Genomic DNA, 17,092 nt, shown 5'->3' with positions numbered 1-17,092 from the left:
AAAGAGTATGTGCATGCAAAATTCCATGGATATTTAGCAATTCCCCTACAAGAAAGGCTCTACCAACTTATCCTCCCATCTCAAACCTCCCCAGCCTCCCTTTTATGAAGAAAATTAGAAAGCCTAGGAAATTTGAGGTCTGGAGAAGTTAAATGAGGTCCCAGAGTTAAGTGATGGCATAACAAAGTGGAACTCACATTTAAAAAATTTCTTACGTCGTTCTAGCCACCACATACCTCTTGACAACTTGAAAGAATTTTAAAGGCTTCTTTTTAAAAAGAAATTTTATCTTTGTATGATTTCAAAAGATACAAATATGAATTATAAAAATTTGGAAATTAGAAAAAGATCAAGGAAAAAATTAAAATAGCCCTGGCTGGCATAGTTCAGTGGATTGAGCTCGGGCTGCGAACCAAAGTGTCTCAGGTTCGATTCCCAGTCAGGGCACATGCCTGGGTTGCAGGCCATGACCCCCAGCAACCGCACATTGATGTTTCTCTCTCTCTCTCTTTCTCCCTCCCTTCCCTCTCTAAAAATAAATAAATAAAATCTTTAAAAAATAATAAAAAATTAAAATAAACCCATATTTCTTTACTAGATATATCACTATTAGCATCTTGGTGTTTTTATTAATATTTAACATCTATTTAAATTAAATTAGGATCACAGAATAATGCTGTTTTATAACTCTTTATAATTGCCTTTTTCATTTGCCAACATATGGTAAACATTATTAGAAATAAATATTTTTTACAAAGTATCTTTTAATGGCTGTGCACTATTTCATGCCATGACTATGTCATAATTATCCAATTTGTTGTTGTTGGAATTTAGCTTGTTACCAATTTAAACCACTATAAATATTCCTACTATGAAAATCCTCAGAGGTAAATCCATATAGACAAATAGAATAAGTTCTTAACATTGCAACACTTGCTGGAAATAAAATGCTGGCTTGATTTAAAAGGCTTTTGATAGACCCTGACCAATTGCCCGCAAGGAAAGTTGTACCAATTTACATTCTCACCGATTTACATTTTAAGTACAAAAAACTTAAAAGAAAAGCACAGCCTCGGGCTTTCAGTAAAGGTCACTCAAGTCAGAGGCTATGTTCACTGGGGATGGAGGGTGGGAGGCATGGCGTTTGAATGCAGAACTTTTTTTAAAAAATATTTTATTTATTTTATTTTTACAGAGGGAAGGGAGGGAGATAGAGAGAGAGAGAAACATCAATGTGCGGTTGCTGGGGGTTATGGCCTGCAACCCAGGAATGTACCCTGGCTGGGAATCGAACCTGGGACACTTTGGTTCCCAGCCTGCGCTGAATCCACTGAGCTATGCCAGCCAGGGGTAGAACTTTCTGAAAAAGGTCAGAGGAGCATTTGGCCAGTTCATAGATATTCTCTGTGTAGTTCCTAGGTGCAGTGATAAATACAGTGATGCCATTGAGCCTGCTTTATTGCAAACTATGAAATCAAACATTTGTGGTAATGTCAACACTGACAACAATAGGAATAGCAAACATTTATTGAGGGCTTAGTATGTACCTTGCAGATTATAAAATGTAAATTAAAGCAGTGATAACTTGCTTAAGAAACCTTTTGGGAAAGATATTTCTAAATGAGAAGTGTACCCTAGCAGTGCTAAAAGAAAACTAATTTTTATTTAATGCGTTTCTTAGGTAGGTGCCTACCATGCAGAGTTGCATTAAATCCTGCCACATGGGTGTGGTCATTATTTCCAGATTTCCAGCGGCAGGGAGTAGTGTCGGAGTCAGATCCTGAGGCAGGGTTTCTGTGACTCTGAAGCCCACACTCAAACTCTGTGAGTTTCCTGGGCCATGTGGGTGGTGCCACTGGGAGGCCACGTGCTGCAGTCAGGTGAGCCAGGGACACACCTTCCTAACGTGGATTCCCTGGTGGAGACGTCGTATCCTTTCAGCTGTCTGTCTGTCTTTCTGGTTATGCTAAGGGAAAGTCAGTTTGTTATCATTTGTCTTAAATGTCTTCCTCATCAGGACATGTTAGTCTATGTTTTGAGTAAGACAACTGTATCTAACTAGAATTTATTCACACTGGTTGCTTTAAAGCATTTATTTTTATGACTATTTTTGGCATATGATACGGGTTTTCCACTTGTGGTAATAATGGAAAATTTCTAATTAATATTTTTTTACTTAAAAATTTTTAAAGAAAAATAAAAAGACATGTCCTCCTTTTCTGTATCTTCTTTCCACTCAAAAATAACTCCTTCTTCCATTTTGGTCTGCTAGGTTTTTTGTTTCTGTTTTCTTTCAGTTAATCCTCCCTTTTTGTAAGAACTAGGAAAGTTCTTTATCAGCAGTTGTGGAATGAGGTATGGTGATTATTATTTTTTTAATTTTAAATTTTAATTATAAATAATATAATTATTTTGATTAAAAAATAGATGTGCCATAATCTCTCCATTCCAACACAGTGCCATATCATTTTTCTTTCCTGTTTTTTCCTCATGTGCATTGGTTCTGGTTATGATAATATTCCTATTTGTTAGTAGGCACCGTTTCTTAGCATTTTGCATCTAATAACTTGTTTAATCTTCTCAGCCACTTATGATATAGATACTGTTATCCCTGTTTTGCAGATGAGGAAACCAAAGCACTGTGAACTGAAGAAACTTACTAGAAGGACTGGAATCCAGGGAGCTGGTCCGAGCTTGTGCTTTTCACCTCTCTACTGATGGTTCCCACCTTTAGCTGCGTTTCATTAACACTGTTGTTGTTACGGCCTGTACTCATTTTTTTCCCTTTCATTTAAGCCTTACTTATAAACATTTTCCTCTTCCTGTGTAGTTCTCAAATTTTTAAAAAATTTAACTTAATTTTGGTATAATTTACCTGAACTAAAATATGAATTTTAAGTGTTTGGTTGATGAGTTTTGATGAATGCCGACACGTAACCGTCACTATATTTAAGAGAGAACATCCCCATCGCCCTAAAGAGTTCCCTGTGACCCTTCCCGGTAATTTCTTCCCCTGCCCTTCTGTCCCCATTCTAAGATTTCTTGCGACTTCATTTTCAGCCCATGAGTTATTTAGCAATATACCGTTTGATTTCCAAAATTTGTGAATTTTTCAGGCATCTTTCTGTTATCAGTTTCTAATTTAATTCCATTGTGATTAGAGAACATAATTTATATGATTTCACTTTCAGATTTGTTGAGCTTTTGGTTTATGGTCTAGAATTGTGGTTAGCACATTTATTGTTTAAAGGGCCAGATGGAAACTCTCTTAGGCTCTGTGGGCTCTATGATCACTGTCAACTTTGCTGTTGTAGCATGAAATTCATACGAATCCCATTCATGTGAATGGGATTGTCCGTGCTCCAATCAAGTATTCTCTGTTAATGTAGCCAACAGGTGGGCATTGGCCTCACACTGTAGTTGGGTATCCTCTGGCCTAGAGTATGGTCCTTGTTCTGTGGGTGCCTGGAAAGAATCTGCATTCTTTTGTTGTTGGGTGAATGTTCCAAAAATGCCATTGAGGTCAAGTTGTTTTGATAGCGTGTCTCAGATCTTCCATATCTTTGATGATCCCCTGTCTACTATTGATTACTGGGAGAGGAATGTAGAAATCTCTAACTATGTTATGGGTTGGTCTATTTCTCCTTTCATTTCTACCAGTTTTTGCTTTGTGTATTTTGAAGCTCTGTTGTTAGGTGCCTTATACTCTTAGGATTGTTATATCTTCTTGGTGGACTACTTAACCATTTACTAATGTCACGCTCTGGCCTGAGGAACACTCTTGTTCTGAAGTGCACTTTTTCTGATAATAAAATAGCTCCTCTGGTTTACTTCTCTTGGGGATCACTCCTACATTGTCTAATATCTGAAAATAGGTATTTCATATATTTCGCCCAGTGTTCTAATTTTTTGAAGAGGGTAGGCAGGTCTAGTCCCTGTTATTCTGTCATGAATGGAAGCAGAAGTCCATGCCTGTCTTATCAGTAGATCCACAACCTGCCGTCGGCAGTGGCCCTTTTATCCTCTTAGGTGTCCCTTAGTGAAGACCTTGCATTCTTCTATTTTTTCTATTGTAAACAATACAATGAACATCTTGGCTGTAGTTTTTCACTATTTTGACTAGTTCCTTGGAGCGATTCCCAGCAAGTAAGATCAAGTCAAAAATTATAAACACTAATATATTTTAAAGTATATTGCAATTTAGTTTCCAAATATACTTTCCAGTAGCTTTTAAAAGTTATCCAAGATATGTTTTACCAATATTGAGGTAGCTATACTTGAAAAACTCAGTAACATTGATTATTTTTAAATTTCTTTGAATTCTAGAAATGTTGAATATATTTTTATGTATATTCTAGTATTGTTCTTTTTTTCTCTCTTGGTATATTTTGCTTATTAGTTTACTAGGGTGTCGGTATTTTTCTTGGAATAAAGATAAATTAATTTGTGGTAAATATTTTTTAATAGCCTGTTTGCCTTTTTTAAAAAAATGTAATTATACCTCCCCATCTTTTCTTTTGTGATTTCTTATACAGCTTATACATTTTAGAAGTTCTATTCAGATTTGATAAATATGTAATTATCTTTTTTCTTCTAAAAATTATATTAAAAATTTTCATTCAACAAATTAAAACTTTGCCTAACACCTACTCTGAGCCAGTCATTATACTAATTGTTGGGGACATGATAGTGACCAAGATAGAAATGGCCCCTGACCATATGGGAGTAGGAGCAGGTGGGTACTTGTGAGGCTGTTGATCTAATTCTAGCCTCCTATGTGACAGGTGAGAAATCTATTAATTAAGCACCCATGATGCCTATTCTGTCATCTCTTAGAATTTTTTTTTGCTATAGTAGTGTGAGATTGTGTTTTAAATTAGTTTTTTTTCTTCAGATTGCCAGCTATTTATTGGGTCAGGGTTTCCCACCCATTGGTTTACATCATCTTCATGACCCATAATCCATACCATGGAGGCAGTATAATGTATGTATTCTGGAGTCAGGCCGGGCCGTGTTTAGATCCTGGCTTTCCACACACTGGCCAAGTCACTTCCGACATGTTGCTCATCCTTTCTGCACTTTTGTTTCCTCATCTGTAAAGTAGGCTGGTAATATCATCTACCATAGGATTATTGGGACAACTAAATGCAAAAGGGGTAACATTTTTTTTAAAAGGCACTGCCTTATTATATAATTGTCAGGGGATCTTGATGAAAACTTGCTCTCTACATTGTAACATGATATGTCTCTCCATAGGTGAAAGCAATAACCGTACCCGAAAGAACATTTGGTATGGGCCTGAGTTACGTCAAGAAAAAGCTCATTCCACTAGGCAGTGTTCACTGACTTTTTTTGTTTCTGAGTGAGACGCAAGCATAGCTTCCTTTTCACACTCTCAGCAAGACCCTTTCATCCTTGTTGGAGGGCATGTAGTGTTTCCATTAGCTCAGTGACATTGAATTCCCCATGCATGTAGGTGAGTGGAATGTTGTACGAACCTGCATAACTTCAGATTTCAAAAAAGCATAGAACTCCATCAGAATTCTTTGCCTCTCAGGTGCAAGGAGATCTTGGGCCTTATCATACTTCGATTTGTTTCTTTTGTTTTGATGTCAACTTCATACACATTTTCATTCTTGCTTCTTCTGGTCACAGTCACGGGTCTTGGCTGGTACTTCTAGATACATTAGGCACCTTTTCTGGATTTGTATTCCTTTCATACTCTCAGCAAAGACCCCTTTCATAATTTTCAGATTTACAGGGGGCAGAAGTGGCAGCTAGCCGAAGGAATGCTGGGAAGGCGGAATGGGAGGCCGAGGAAAAGAGGGAGGGCTTTGCGTCCAGCGCCCCCTCACCTCGTGGTTCTCAGGTCTTCAGCAAAAGCTCTGGGGGAGGACAGTGCACATGAGATCTTCCTGTCTCCTAAAATGAATGTGTTTTTTCTTTTTCAGTCCTAACTTAAACTAGCTTGTTTCCAACTCTGACCTCTCCATTCGCTGGTTGGCATCTTAACCTTCACGTGTCCATCAGAAAGAAGCAATTCTGGGGCAAGATTTCAATCCGTGTGTAGCAAACATAATTCAGAGGAAGTCCTAGAGGCGGTGGAGGTTGGTGGCTATGCCAGGGCGAAAGTTATGTTTTGAGTGTGATGTCATCCCCAAGTAAAGCGAAGTGAGCCGGATGGCGAGTGAAGATGCAGACAGCTGTGCCCAACTCCTTTGGAAGCCCCAGAAACCCATCCAGCCTTACATCTGCTCCACTCTGAATGATTTCAAAGAAGAGAGAGATTTTTTGGCAAACCGCATCTTCCCTCGGCTCAATGAGCTCTGCCGCTCGCGGGGCACGTATTTCAAAGCTGTGGACCTGTGGCAGTCAGTGTTGAGGGGCCACTCACCTTTGCCCCTCAGCCTGTGTAAACAGCACGTTTCCCTCCACTCCCAGCATCTGAAGCTCTGCCTCGACTATGTGAACAGCTGCTTGCCCTTTTTCATCTGCATGCTGGGTGAGACGTACGGGGACTTTCTCCCCGACCACTTGCCTTTCACGTTCACCAAAGCCACCGACTTGTCAAGCTTGTCCCGAGTGGAGCAGAATCTCTACGTCGCTGCAGAAAACGGTTATCCCTGGGTCCTGGAGAATCCCAACTGCAGTCTGACGGAGCTGGAGATCATCCAAGCAGCATTTCTGAATGAGTCTCCATTTCAGTATTTCTACTTTAGGACCGGAGCCACGCTGCTGAAGGCTTTGGATGCAAAGAAGGAGGAAAAGCTGTCCTTAGGTTCCCTGATGGACAATGAGGAAAAATTAAGGATTGGAAAGCTCAAGGCCAAGATTATTAGCAAAGGGCTCCCTGTCAGATATTATAGAGACCTCCAGGAATTGGGTGAACTGGTTTTCAAGGACTGGTCGGTTGTGATAGAAAAACTGTACCCAGCCACCTGCATGACTGAAAATATAGGTCAGTAAACATGGAGATAGCTAAATCTATTACCAGTATAATGTTAATGTATTTTGTATGTCTGCCTTGTGAAAGGAATATAAAATGATTGAGTATATTCCTTAAGCACTTAAAATTGTTACCATATTCCTATAACGTGTATTTCTCCACTTGAAGATCTTTGAAATTGAAACTAAGAGCAAATAATGGATTATGAAAGATTAGGACGTTAAGGAGCTCACAGAACACCGAAAATATCTAGCAGTTATAGATATTTTTTTTTGTAAATCTAGGGCGGAGGTTCTCAACGAGGGCCGATTTTGCCCCCAAAGGGGCATTTGTCCATGTCTGGAGACGTTTGTGGTGTCCTGGTGGCATCTAGCCGGTGGAGGTCAGGGACACTGCCAAGCATCCTACAGTGCCCTGGACAGTCACCCATAGTAAAGGATTATCCAGCCCCCAAAGTCAGTACTGCCGCGGGTGAGAAACCCTCACCTAAATGGATGAGAACTCTTATTAATCACCTGGTGCTTATGTTATCATACTTAATCTTTAAGTTTCAGCCTTACAAAGTAGGTACTATAATTCCTGTTTCACAGATGAGCAAATGAAAGCTGTTTTGTAACAGTTAAGTGACTCACCTAATGTCACATAATTAGTGAGGGACCATTTTGGGATTTGAACCCAGGTCCTTATGACTCCAAAATTCATTCTTGTTCTGTTTCATCCTTACTGTTCAGAGGGTAATCATCCATGGACCAGTTTCCTCAGCATCACCTGGGAGCTTGTTAGCAAAGCAGGATCTTGGGTCCCATTCCAGGTCTTACTGAGTTAGAATTTGCACATTCAAGTTTGAGAAGCACCGCCTGACATCATATTGCCTCTAAATGAAATGATTACCTTTACTTTTGAAAATAGTGTCATGTGGATGTGCACCGTATCAAAAAGTGAAGAGCAATGTCAAAGTTTCATAGTGCTCCTTCACCTAGTCAGACTTCAGGAGAGCATCGATGTGCGATGTCCTTACAATTATATGAAGAATGGAAAGTCTATATGCAATGTGCATTTTTTTTGAGGGGGGATAGGAAGATGGACTTTGTCTTTCATTAGATTCTCAAAAAGTTCCATGACCCCCTGCCAAAAAAGGTTATGAATTACTATCGTAAGGGCCCAGTTAATGTGGGAACACAAAACGAAGGGCGGGCGGTGCATTCTAACGCTTTCAAGGACCCGGCAGTTGGTAGTCCTTGCAATATGATGGAGCGCAGAGGAGTCTGCGGTGAAGGGAGAGAGCTGACCCACCTAAAGCCATTCAGATGCATTGTCGTGGGCAGGGGTGCAGGTGAAATCCCATCTGTGCTGGTCAAACAAAGCTGTCCATGAGCCAAATCATTTTGGAGCCCTGGAGAAGAACACTGTGCAATCATAATTCTTTGGGTTTTAAGTGACCCAAACTGGCTTCCACAAAAAGGAAATGTGTTCATTTATATAACTTCCAAGCCCAGGATTAAGTCTGATTCAGTTCAGTCTTTGCCCAGGCCCTGGTTCTCACCTTTTCTCCCTGTGTTTCTGCTGTCCTGATGTTGCCACAACTCCGTGGCTTCTCCACCATGGAAGGAAGAGGGCTGTAGCAGCTCCAGGTTCAAGTCCAGCAGAAATGGTTCAAGGTCCTAATGTGAATCTTTCTATCTCTGATTAGTCTGACCTGGACTGTATTTTCATATCTGTCGCAATGGCTGGTACTAAGAGAATGTGATGCTCTGAGGGGTAGCGCTGGGTCATGTGCTGCCTTTGGAGCTGGAGGTGGAGTCAGACACACTGGAGTAATGTGAAGTGAGAATCGGGACAGGATGGGATCTCAGCTGATAATCTGGGGTTGTTACACAAACTAGGGTAAGGGGAATGGGTGTTGGGCAGCTGAAAAATATCGTGAATATCCCCTACGGGCTTGGAGTTTTAGGGTGTCTAAGGACAGACACACTCTCAGACCCCAGATTTTTCAGTTCCTATCATGTGACCTTGAACAAATGACTTAATATTGGTAAGCCTTAGTTTCTTCTTCTATGTAATGTGTTAACATTAACCTTGAGAGTAATAATGTGTAACCTTGAGAGAAAATGACCTGAAAACAGTGTGTGACACAGATAAGGTACAGAGGAAATAGCCAATGAGAATAAATAATAACAAATGAATCCTGGAAAAATATACACATTTGGTTAACACCTGGAATATAGTTAATAGTGATATTCTTCAGCTAATCTCAATCTGAACTGCACCTGCTGATTAATATTTAGTAATACGTTCAAGGATCAAACCTTTTACCAGGGAGGGAGATGACAGGGGAAAGAAGGGGAAGGGTCAAGTCAAGGAGCAAGTACAAAGGACCCACAGACAAGGACAAAGGGAGGGGGAGGCAGGAGGTGGGTAGGGCAGGGGAGAGTAATGAGGGAAAAATGGCGACAACTGTGATTGAACAACAATAAAGAAGAAAAACAAACAGTATTAAGCCTTTCTATGTATTTGGGTTAGGGACAGATCATTTCTTCATAGTATTTTCCATAGTCTTTGATTTTGGTTATTTAAAGATTAGCTTGTTTTAGACTTTACTTTTGAATATATAATATGTGGACCAAATGTCTGAATTAGAAGGTACAGAAGGATTATGAAAAAGATATTAGAAAGAAGTCCTAAATTATTATTATGACTGTTTTTCGGATATTCAGGACCCTTTAACTGTCCAGTTCATTCCAAAACCTCTCAGCTTGGGTAGCAGCAGGCCATTTAGGTAGCTGGTAGTTACTGTAAGGCAATGCAGAACTATCAGTTTATATTCTTGACCCTTAGAAGCATTTCTGAGGTTCTTGGAGATGCCTGAGATTAGTTGGTGAGGTTCAAGATTGGTTCAAAAGACCCATTAAACTGTGTGGGGTCACCCCAAATTCTGTGTAGAATTTGAAGCTTGAAGCTGCCCTTGGCCAGACTGTAGGTCTTCCAGGTCTATTCTGGCCCTAATGTGAACCACAGAGCAGCCCAGTTAGCTATGCAGGTGCAATGTGGAAACCTTGGGAAGTTACCAGGCTAATCTACCTGGTGTTCCTTTTCTGCATAACAGCTTTCCCCTACCCTACCCCAGTTACACACACACACACACACACACACACACTCACACACTCACACCTGGGGAGTAAAGTTGCCTCCAGAAATAGGAGGGTATTTTTTCAGTCCAGAACACCCTGACTCTAATTAATTAGGCAATAGTTTAGAATCACAGTAAATTGACATTGGGAGGACTCTCAGATGATCCAATTGTCTGGTCCTGCTCCTTATTTTGCCAGAGAGATTAAGGGACTTGTCCAGTAGCAGAGCTGCAACTGTACCTATGGTTGTCATGACATTAGGGTGTCTTATCCTAAAAATACACCCTCCTTCCCCAGCCCCTGCCATCCATAGACACACATGTACCTCACGAGATTTAATCAGATATCTTCATTCTTTTTTTTTTTAAAGATTTTATTTATTTATTTTTAGAGAGGGAAGGGAGAGAGATAGAGATAGAGAGAGAGAGAGAAACATCAATGTGCGGCTGCTGGGGGTTATGGCCTGCAACCCAGGCATGTACCCTGACTGGGAATCGAACCTGAGACACTTTGGTTCGCAGCCCGCGCTCAATCCACTGAGCTATGCCAGCCAGGTGGATTTTTAAAAAAAAATTTGAGACATATTAATGTGGCTGCCAGGGGATGTGTTGGTTTTCACTCAAATATAGAAGGGGTTGTGGACTATGGAGCAACCCAGAAAGAAGGTGATACAGGTACAGAGGGGTTGACGCCCTCCTGGGCTTTTATAGTAACTGTGTGTAATCAAAAGTGTGAAACTATGAATCTTAAGATATTAAAACTTATCTTTTTGGCCATAAAGACTACAAGCACAACTCTGAGCGTTTCTATCACGAAGAGTTTACTGAGAAGTGCCAGCAAGTGTTTGTGGCTTCCAAGGAGTCACACAGAATGTTTGAAATCTTGGAGAGATTTGCCCTAAAGGAATTGGAATTTGATTCTGACAACGCAGCAGCGGGTTCCAGTTTGGACTCTGTTCTCGGGTAAGACATCAAGAAATCCCAGCCTTTTGTACCAGGCTCAGGCAAAACCAGCCTGACTTTAATAAATGCGACTTCCCCAAATTTGGAATTTCTTCTGTCCCTTCTCCCATTCTGAGCCCATCCCTTCCTGTATGTGAGGCCCTCCTGAAAGCCACCCCTGGCTTAGTTTCCTGATTAGATATCACTCTGCGTATGCAAAGGTTTCCTGGCTATTTCATGAACTTTCTTCCAGTTTCCTCAAGAAGATTATAAACTCTTGCAGGGCAGGGTATTTGCCTCTTTGTTTCTCGAATAGATCAAAATTGGTCTAAGTAATTCCTGACAATGATGGAATAACTTTAAGGAGACGGAATTAGATCAGGAAATATAAATAATGCATCTGCACAGTGTTGCATATTTTACAAAGAGCTTCCCCACACATCATCAGCCCATTAATTACATTTACATATCCAGCCAGCACTAATTAAATGCCTACCAGGGGCCATGTCATTATTTGTATGTATGCATAAGGAACAGAGTTACCTTCCCCAAAGCATGCGCTTCTTCATGTTTTAGCTAGGGTCCTCTACATGAAAACCCCCACCTTTTCCCACCCCGGGTGGTGATGTAGGCTGTTTCCCACCCAAAGGCACGAAGAGGCTCAGATGTGAAGTAAGCACTGCGGTTGTTTCGGGTGTCCCTCCCAGTCTCGTCCCTAGAAATAAGGAGGTTTAGGGGACAGCTGTATTTCTTCTATCCTCATCCTCCAGCTCTTACCACAGATGTCACTCCCACAGATGCTGTGGGAGTTGTGTGGTTTGAGATGAGCCCCAGTGGCTGGATGGCTCAGGGCCGTCCCTCACCGTCTCTGGTCCCACCTCAGCGCCCACCAGCTCAGCCCACTAAGGCTCAGGGCTACCGGTATTCTTGTGGTTCTGGGAACCCATGCCAGGAGGAAGAGAAGTTATTTGGTTAATATAGCATGGCACTCAGTTAAGGTTTTTAAGTCCATAGGATCTGAAACATATAGATGGTGTGTTACACATGCTTAGGTTTGAATAGGCAAAGCTATAGAGACAGAAAGTAGGTGAGTGGCTGTGAGGGGATGAGGGTGGGGAGGAAACAGAATGACTTCATGGGGGTGAAGTTCCTTTTTGGGGTGCCGAAAATGCTCGTGGGTTAGATAGTGGTGATACTTCAACAACCTTGTGAATATGCTGAAAACCATTGAATTGTACACTTAAAAATGGTGATTTTGGGGGGGTATGTGAATTATCTCTCACTTAGGTTATAATTTTAAGTACTTTAGAGTGAACGAGAGATTTAATGCATTTTATTGCAATTAAACAACTACAGTTGTGCCAATAAAATACAGTTGAGTAAGTCCTTTGAGAAGAGCCATGTGGAATCATTCAGAGCTCTGTTTGCTTTGCTGGTTGGAAAAAATACTATGTGCTATAATTTTCTGAATAGTGCATATAGGTAACAGAAAAGGGCATTCTCTTGAAGTTTCAAAGTATTGTGTTGATAACCAATCATCTAGAGCAAATAGCATATTCCCCTTGTTTTGAAAGGAGCCACAGAATGCTTTGCAGTGTTTTCATTTTCTATTTATTCTTGAAAAGAAATCATTATGACCCTAGCCTAATTATGTAGATGTATTATCTTTGTATTTTTCCCTTGCTGATTTTATCTGCTAAGAGCCCAGAAGAGTTTTAGACACGGGTGATATGGCAGTGAACAAAAGAGGCAAAAATCTCTGGTAATAATTTCACAATATAGACATATATCAAGTCATTATGTTGTACTCATAAAACTAGTGTGATGGTATATGTCAATGGTCTCATTTTAAAACAGAACAAACAGAAGAATTGCACGTATATATATTCTAAGATCTACATAAAGGGAAAATGCATAGAAGACTGAAGGGAAATGGGATGAAAAGGGAGAGAAAAATCCCTGCCTCCATGGAACTTGCACATGGAGACAGGCAGTAAGCATAATAAATATGTAAAAAATGTAGTAGATTAGATGCCTTTGAGGGCTATGGAGCAAAATGAAAACTTGGAAGAGAGTAGGCCGTCTGGTAGGAGAGAAGGCAGCATTTGGGTAACTTCTGGAAATCGGGGAGGCAGGAAGCTTTGCAAATATGGGTTAGAAGGAACAGCCCAGACAGGAGGCCCTGGGGCGGGAGGAGTGGCAGGGAGGCCGAGCAGCTGGAAGGAAGTTAGAGCTGCGGGGAGGGTGGTGGGGTGAGGTTGGAGATGTAACAGGTGGGGGCAGGATGTGGGTTTTGTCTGGTCTCATGGGTCATCCTAAGGACTTGGGCTTTCACTGCTTTTGAGCTGAGCGATGACCTGTATGACACATTCGAAGGCTCACTCTGGCAGCGTGGTGGAGGATAGTCTGAACGAGGGACAAGTTGGAAGTGGGACACGAAATCAAATTCTGCCATTCAAATTTAATGGCTAAATAATTAAAGCAATGAGATACTAGTTTCAGGTTCATACAAATGGAGATGGAATTCTTCTGGAGTAACTAGTAGTTAATGAATCTGCTCTAGGGTTCTTATTTAAATGGGTTTTCAGACTGATCCTCTGGATTCGCTGACACTCAATATCAGGCTTATTTGTTTTCTTTCCCTCACTCACTCAACACTTGATGATGAGGTACTGTGCCAGCCACTAGCTATGCCATAGGGAATGAAAGGAGCCTGGCATCTGCCCTCAAGGAACTTGCAGCAATGAAAACTCACTAAACACATACTTATTACGCTGCAGTGTGTGAGGAGCAGCTCTGGAGCCTCCATGCAGTGCTACCCACAGACCTGGGAGTCCTATGAATGCCCAGAACCTTTTCACTAAAAATTAAGCAATGGGCCAAGTTAATTTATGTTCATGCCCGTTCAAAGGAACCATATTTCTGCTGTGGTACAAGCCAGAAGACCCCAGTAGGGGAGCAGGCTTCTCAGTGAGTCCCTAACAACTAGGGTCATCTCATCACTGAGTTTCTAACGTCATGGCGATCAGGGTTGATGGGTACCCTTGGCATATGAGGGCTAGAGTTTTTTATTCTCTCCTAATATGATGTTACCTGGGGGACCAGTCTGCTGGTGGTGGCTGTTACTCTGGGGAGGGATGAGCAGGGCAGATACAAGGGCAGTGGCCTGACTTGGAAGAGTCTCCCTCCCTGGGCCCTTTATGTAACCCTGTATTCATAGGGTTGGACAGCCCTTGGGTCTGTGTGGCCGAAAGGCCTTATGAGGTTGCCATCTCTCTACTGCCCTGACTTTACACGGGACAAAGCTAAAGCCCAGAGGGTTTTATCGGGAGCCAATGGAGGCCCAAGTTGACAGATTAGAATTTCATATCTCTTAGACCCAAGCATATGTGGGAAAATTTTTCTCCCTCTCTCCATCCATCCCTTCCTCTTTTCCTTGGTAAATATTCTTAGTCAAGAGGATGTACTAATATTTACTAATGTTTTACCCTTTTATTTTTTAGACGACATTCTCCTTCAAGCTCCAAGTCTATTTTGCTTTTATCTGGAGAACGTGGCTGTGGGAAGTCCACTCTGATTGCCAACTGGGTGAATTATTTCAAAAAGAAATATCCAAATATCCTGATGGTCCCTCACTTTGTGGGCAGCACCTGTGAAAGCAGCGACATCATGTCTGTGATACATTACTTCATCACAGAGTTACAGGGCAAAAACTATGGTAATGGACTCAAGCTTCTAAATGTATTCAGAAAAGTTTGTTAGAAATCAGTTATTCTGTCTTCTGCCCATGTGGCTATTTTTCTCTTGTTTTAATCAAACCCCTCTATTGTTTCAGCTACATATGTGCCCATTTCTTCTCACAGAATTAAATTTTCTTCCTCCCTCCCTCCATTCCTCCTTCCCTTCTCTCCTCCCCTCCTTACCTCCTTCTTTCCTTTACCAAGTATTGAGAACTTTGCATGCCAGGGCACTATTCTAGGCAGTGGGGATACAACGGTGAACAAAATGGACAAAATTCTTTACCCTCACGGACTTTTCATGTTATTGGGGAAGGGAGGGAGGACAGTGAGTGAACTCACTAGATAAAAGGTGTAGACTGTTTGATGATAATAAATTCTATGCAGAAAAACAAAGCAGAGAAAGAAGGTAAGCAGTATGTGCATGTAAGAACTGTTAGGATTGAAACATTGTAGTCTGGCAAAGCCTAACCGAGAAGGCACATCCGAGTAAATATGTGAAGGAGGGAGCCAGGCCAGCATCTCAGAGGTAGCCTCCCAGGCAGAGAAGACAAGAAGGAAACATCCTCCAAGGCATGATGTGGCTTTCAACTGTTGTTTCTCCTCCTCATTTATTGAACACACTTATTTACTCGTTCATTCATTCAGAATATGTGTTGGTTGCCTGTTCTGTGTCAGGCGCTGTCTGGGTTCTGGGTGCATATGAGTGAGTCAGGCACATGAGGTCATGGCTCCCATAGATAGGATGTCCCAGCTGAAAAAGGCAGGTAAACAGGAAACCTAATGGTGATGCATGCCGTGCAAAGTGATGTGATGAGGTGATAGGGTGTCTATTTATATTGAGTGACCAGGGAGTGTGTCTCTGTATTAGAGTCATTCTAGGTAATGTAACAAATCTCATTTCAGTGGCTTCTCTAATGCGGTTTCTCACTCATGAAACAGGCCAGTATGGGGTTCCTAGTTAGGTGACAAGTAGCTTCCTGCCACACGGTGATTTGGAGACACATGCTCCTTCCATCTTGAGGTTGTGTCATCCTGTAATGCCTCAACTCAGAACCTTCTGTGCCTGGCTAAAGGAAGAGGGAAAAAGTGCAAAAGGCACACCTGTTCCTTTCAAGTTCCGGCCTGACAGCGATACACACCACTTCTACTCTCGTTCTTCTGGCAAGAACCTGGCTACCCAGAGCCTGCCCAGCCACACGGGCATTGGGGGGATAGGAAGCTAACCCCATGCTCTGGCAGGGGGAGCATGAACTTCTGTAGGACAAGCAGCCCTCTCTGCAACCATCTCCAGGGACACCTCACAGACAGGGAGCAGCCAGTCACGTGGCAATCAGAAGGAAGAACATTCCAGGCGGAGGGAACAGCGAAGGTAATACAGGCCGTGAGCTGGGAACCAAGCTGAGTGAGTGAGGAAGGGGAAGAAGGCCAGTGTGACCAGACCGTAGTGGGCTGCAGTGGCCAGGTGCAGCCGGAGGTCAAGGCCGGGCTACTTCACATTAGAGTCTCACAGGACGGAATGTTAGGTCTGGATTCTACCGAGTACTGTTAACCCAAAAGTAAAAGGCCTAAGTGGGAGGCAGCCAATATTTATTTGAGATAAAAGAAGAAGAGCTATTCAGGGAGCACGGATTCAGGCAGAAGTCCAAACAGCGTTCTGATTCAGAGACAAAGACGAGGGGTGTTTATGAGAAAGGGGAGGGAACAATGACATCAGTAGAAGGAAGGCTCTTCTATGGGTGCAGACAAGCCAACCCAGTGACAGCAACTGTAAACGATATTTCCACGTTAAGTCAGGTAGACTTCACTCCAGTAGTCGTATAGCCACTTTCTGGTTATCCTTGCAAACAGTTCTCCGGGACTCAATGCTGCTTTAGTGGGCCCAGTCCAAAGCTTATTTTGGCCAATTTTAACCTTCCAAAGGTTTGAGGTATGAGACATGCAAAGCAGTTCCTCAGAGATAGCAGCTCTGACTCTATTTTACAGTGGTTTATTCTTATTACTCTTTTTTTACAGTGTAACGGGAGGCCAGTAGAGGGCTTTCAGCTGGGGTAGGACATGATTTCACTGATATTTTTGAAAGGTCAAAATCAGGCTGAGGTGGAGAAAATGCATGTAGGGGAGCAAGCGTGGAGGCAGGGCCCTTGTCAGAGGCTATTGCAATGACCCAGGCAGGAGCCGAGGGTGCTGTGAGGGAGGGCAGTAGCGGAGGAGGTGGCAGGCTTGGGATGGATTGAGGATTTGCTGAGGAATCAAATGTCGGGGATGAAGGAGAGGGTGGAAGTGAGGACAACTCCTAGTTTTTGGCTTCAGGGAACTAGGCGATGAGGGCCGTTCACT

General features: G+C 42.1%; 1 protein-coding gene across 1 annotated transcript in view; it reads left to right on the top strand.

Moving 5' to 3' along the window:
• Positions 1-17,092, top strand: part of LOC114513918 (putative tetratricopeptide repeat protein 41) — a 70,731-nt gene that overhangs the window by 7,880 nt on the left and 45,759 nt on the right. The window contains exons 2-4 of the mRNA XM_036019504.1: positions 5,257-6,958; positions 10,856-11,036; positions 14,519-14,733. Of these exons, the coding sequence (XP_035875397.1) occupies positions 6,181-6,958; positions 10,856-11,036; positions 14,519-14,733 (1,174 nt within the window). The 5' untranslated portion in view covers positions 5,257-6,180. The remainder of the gene's footprint in view (positions 1-5,256; positions 6,959-10,855; positions 11,037-14,518; positions 14,734-17,092) is intronic.

This window comes from Phyllostomus discolor, chromosome 2 (genome assembly GCF_004126475.2).
Source record: "Phyllostomus discolor isolate MPI-MPIP mPhyDis1 chromosome 2, mPhyDis1.pri.v3, whole genome shotgun sequence".
Classification (NCBI taxonomy): Eukaryota; Metazoa; Chordata; class Mammalia; order Chiroptera; family Phyllostomidae; genus Phyllostomus; species Phyllostomus discolor.
The sequence above is the reverse complement of the archived record's forward strand: the minus strand, read 5'-3'. Positions and strand labels throughout refer to the sequence as shown.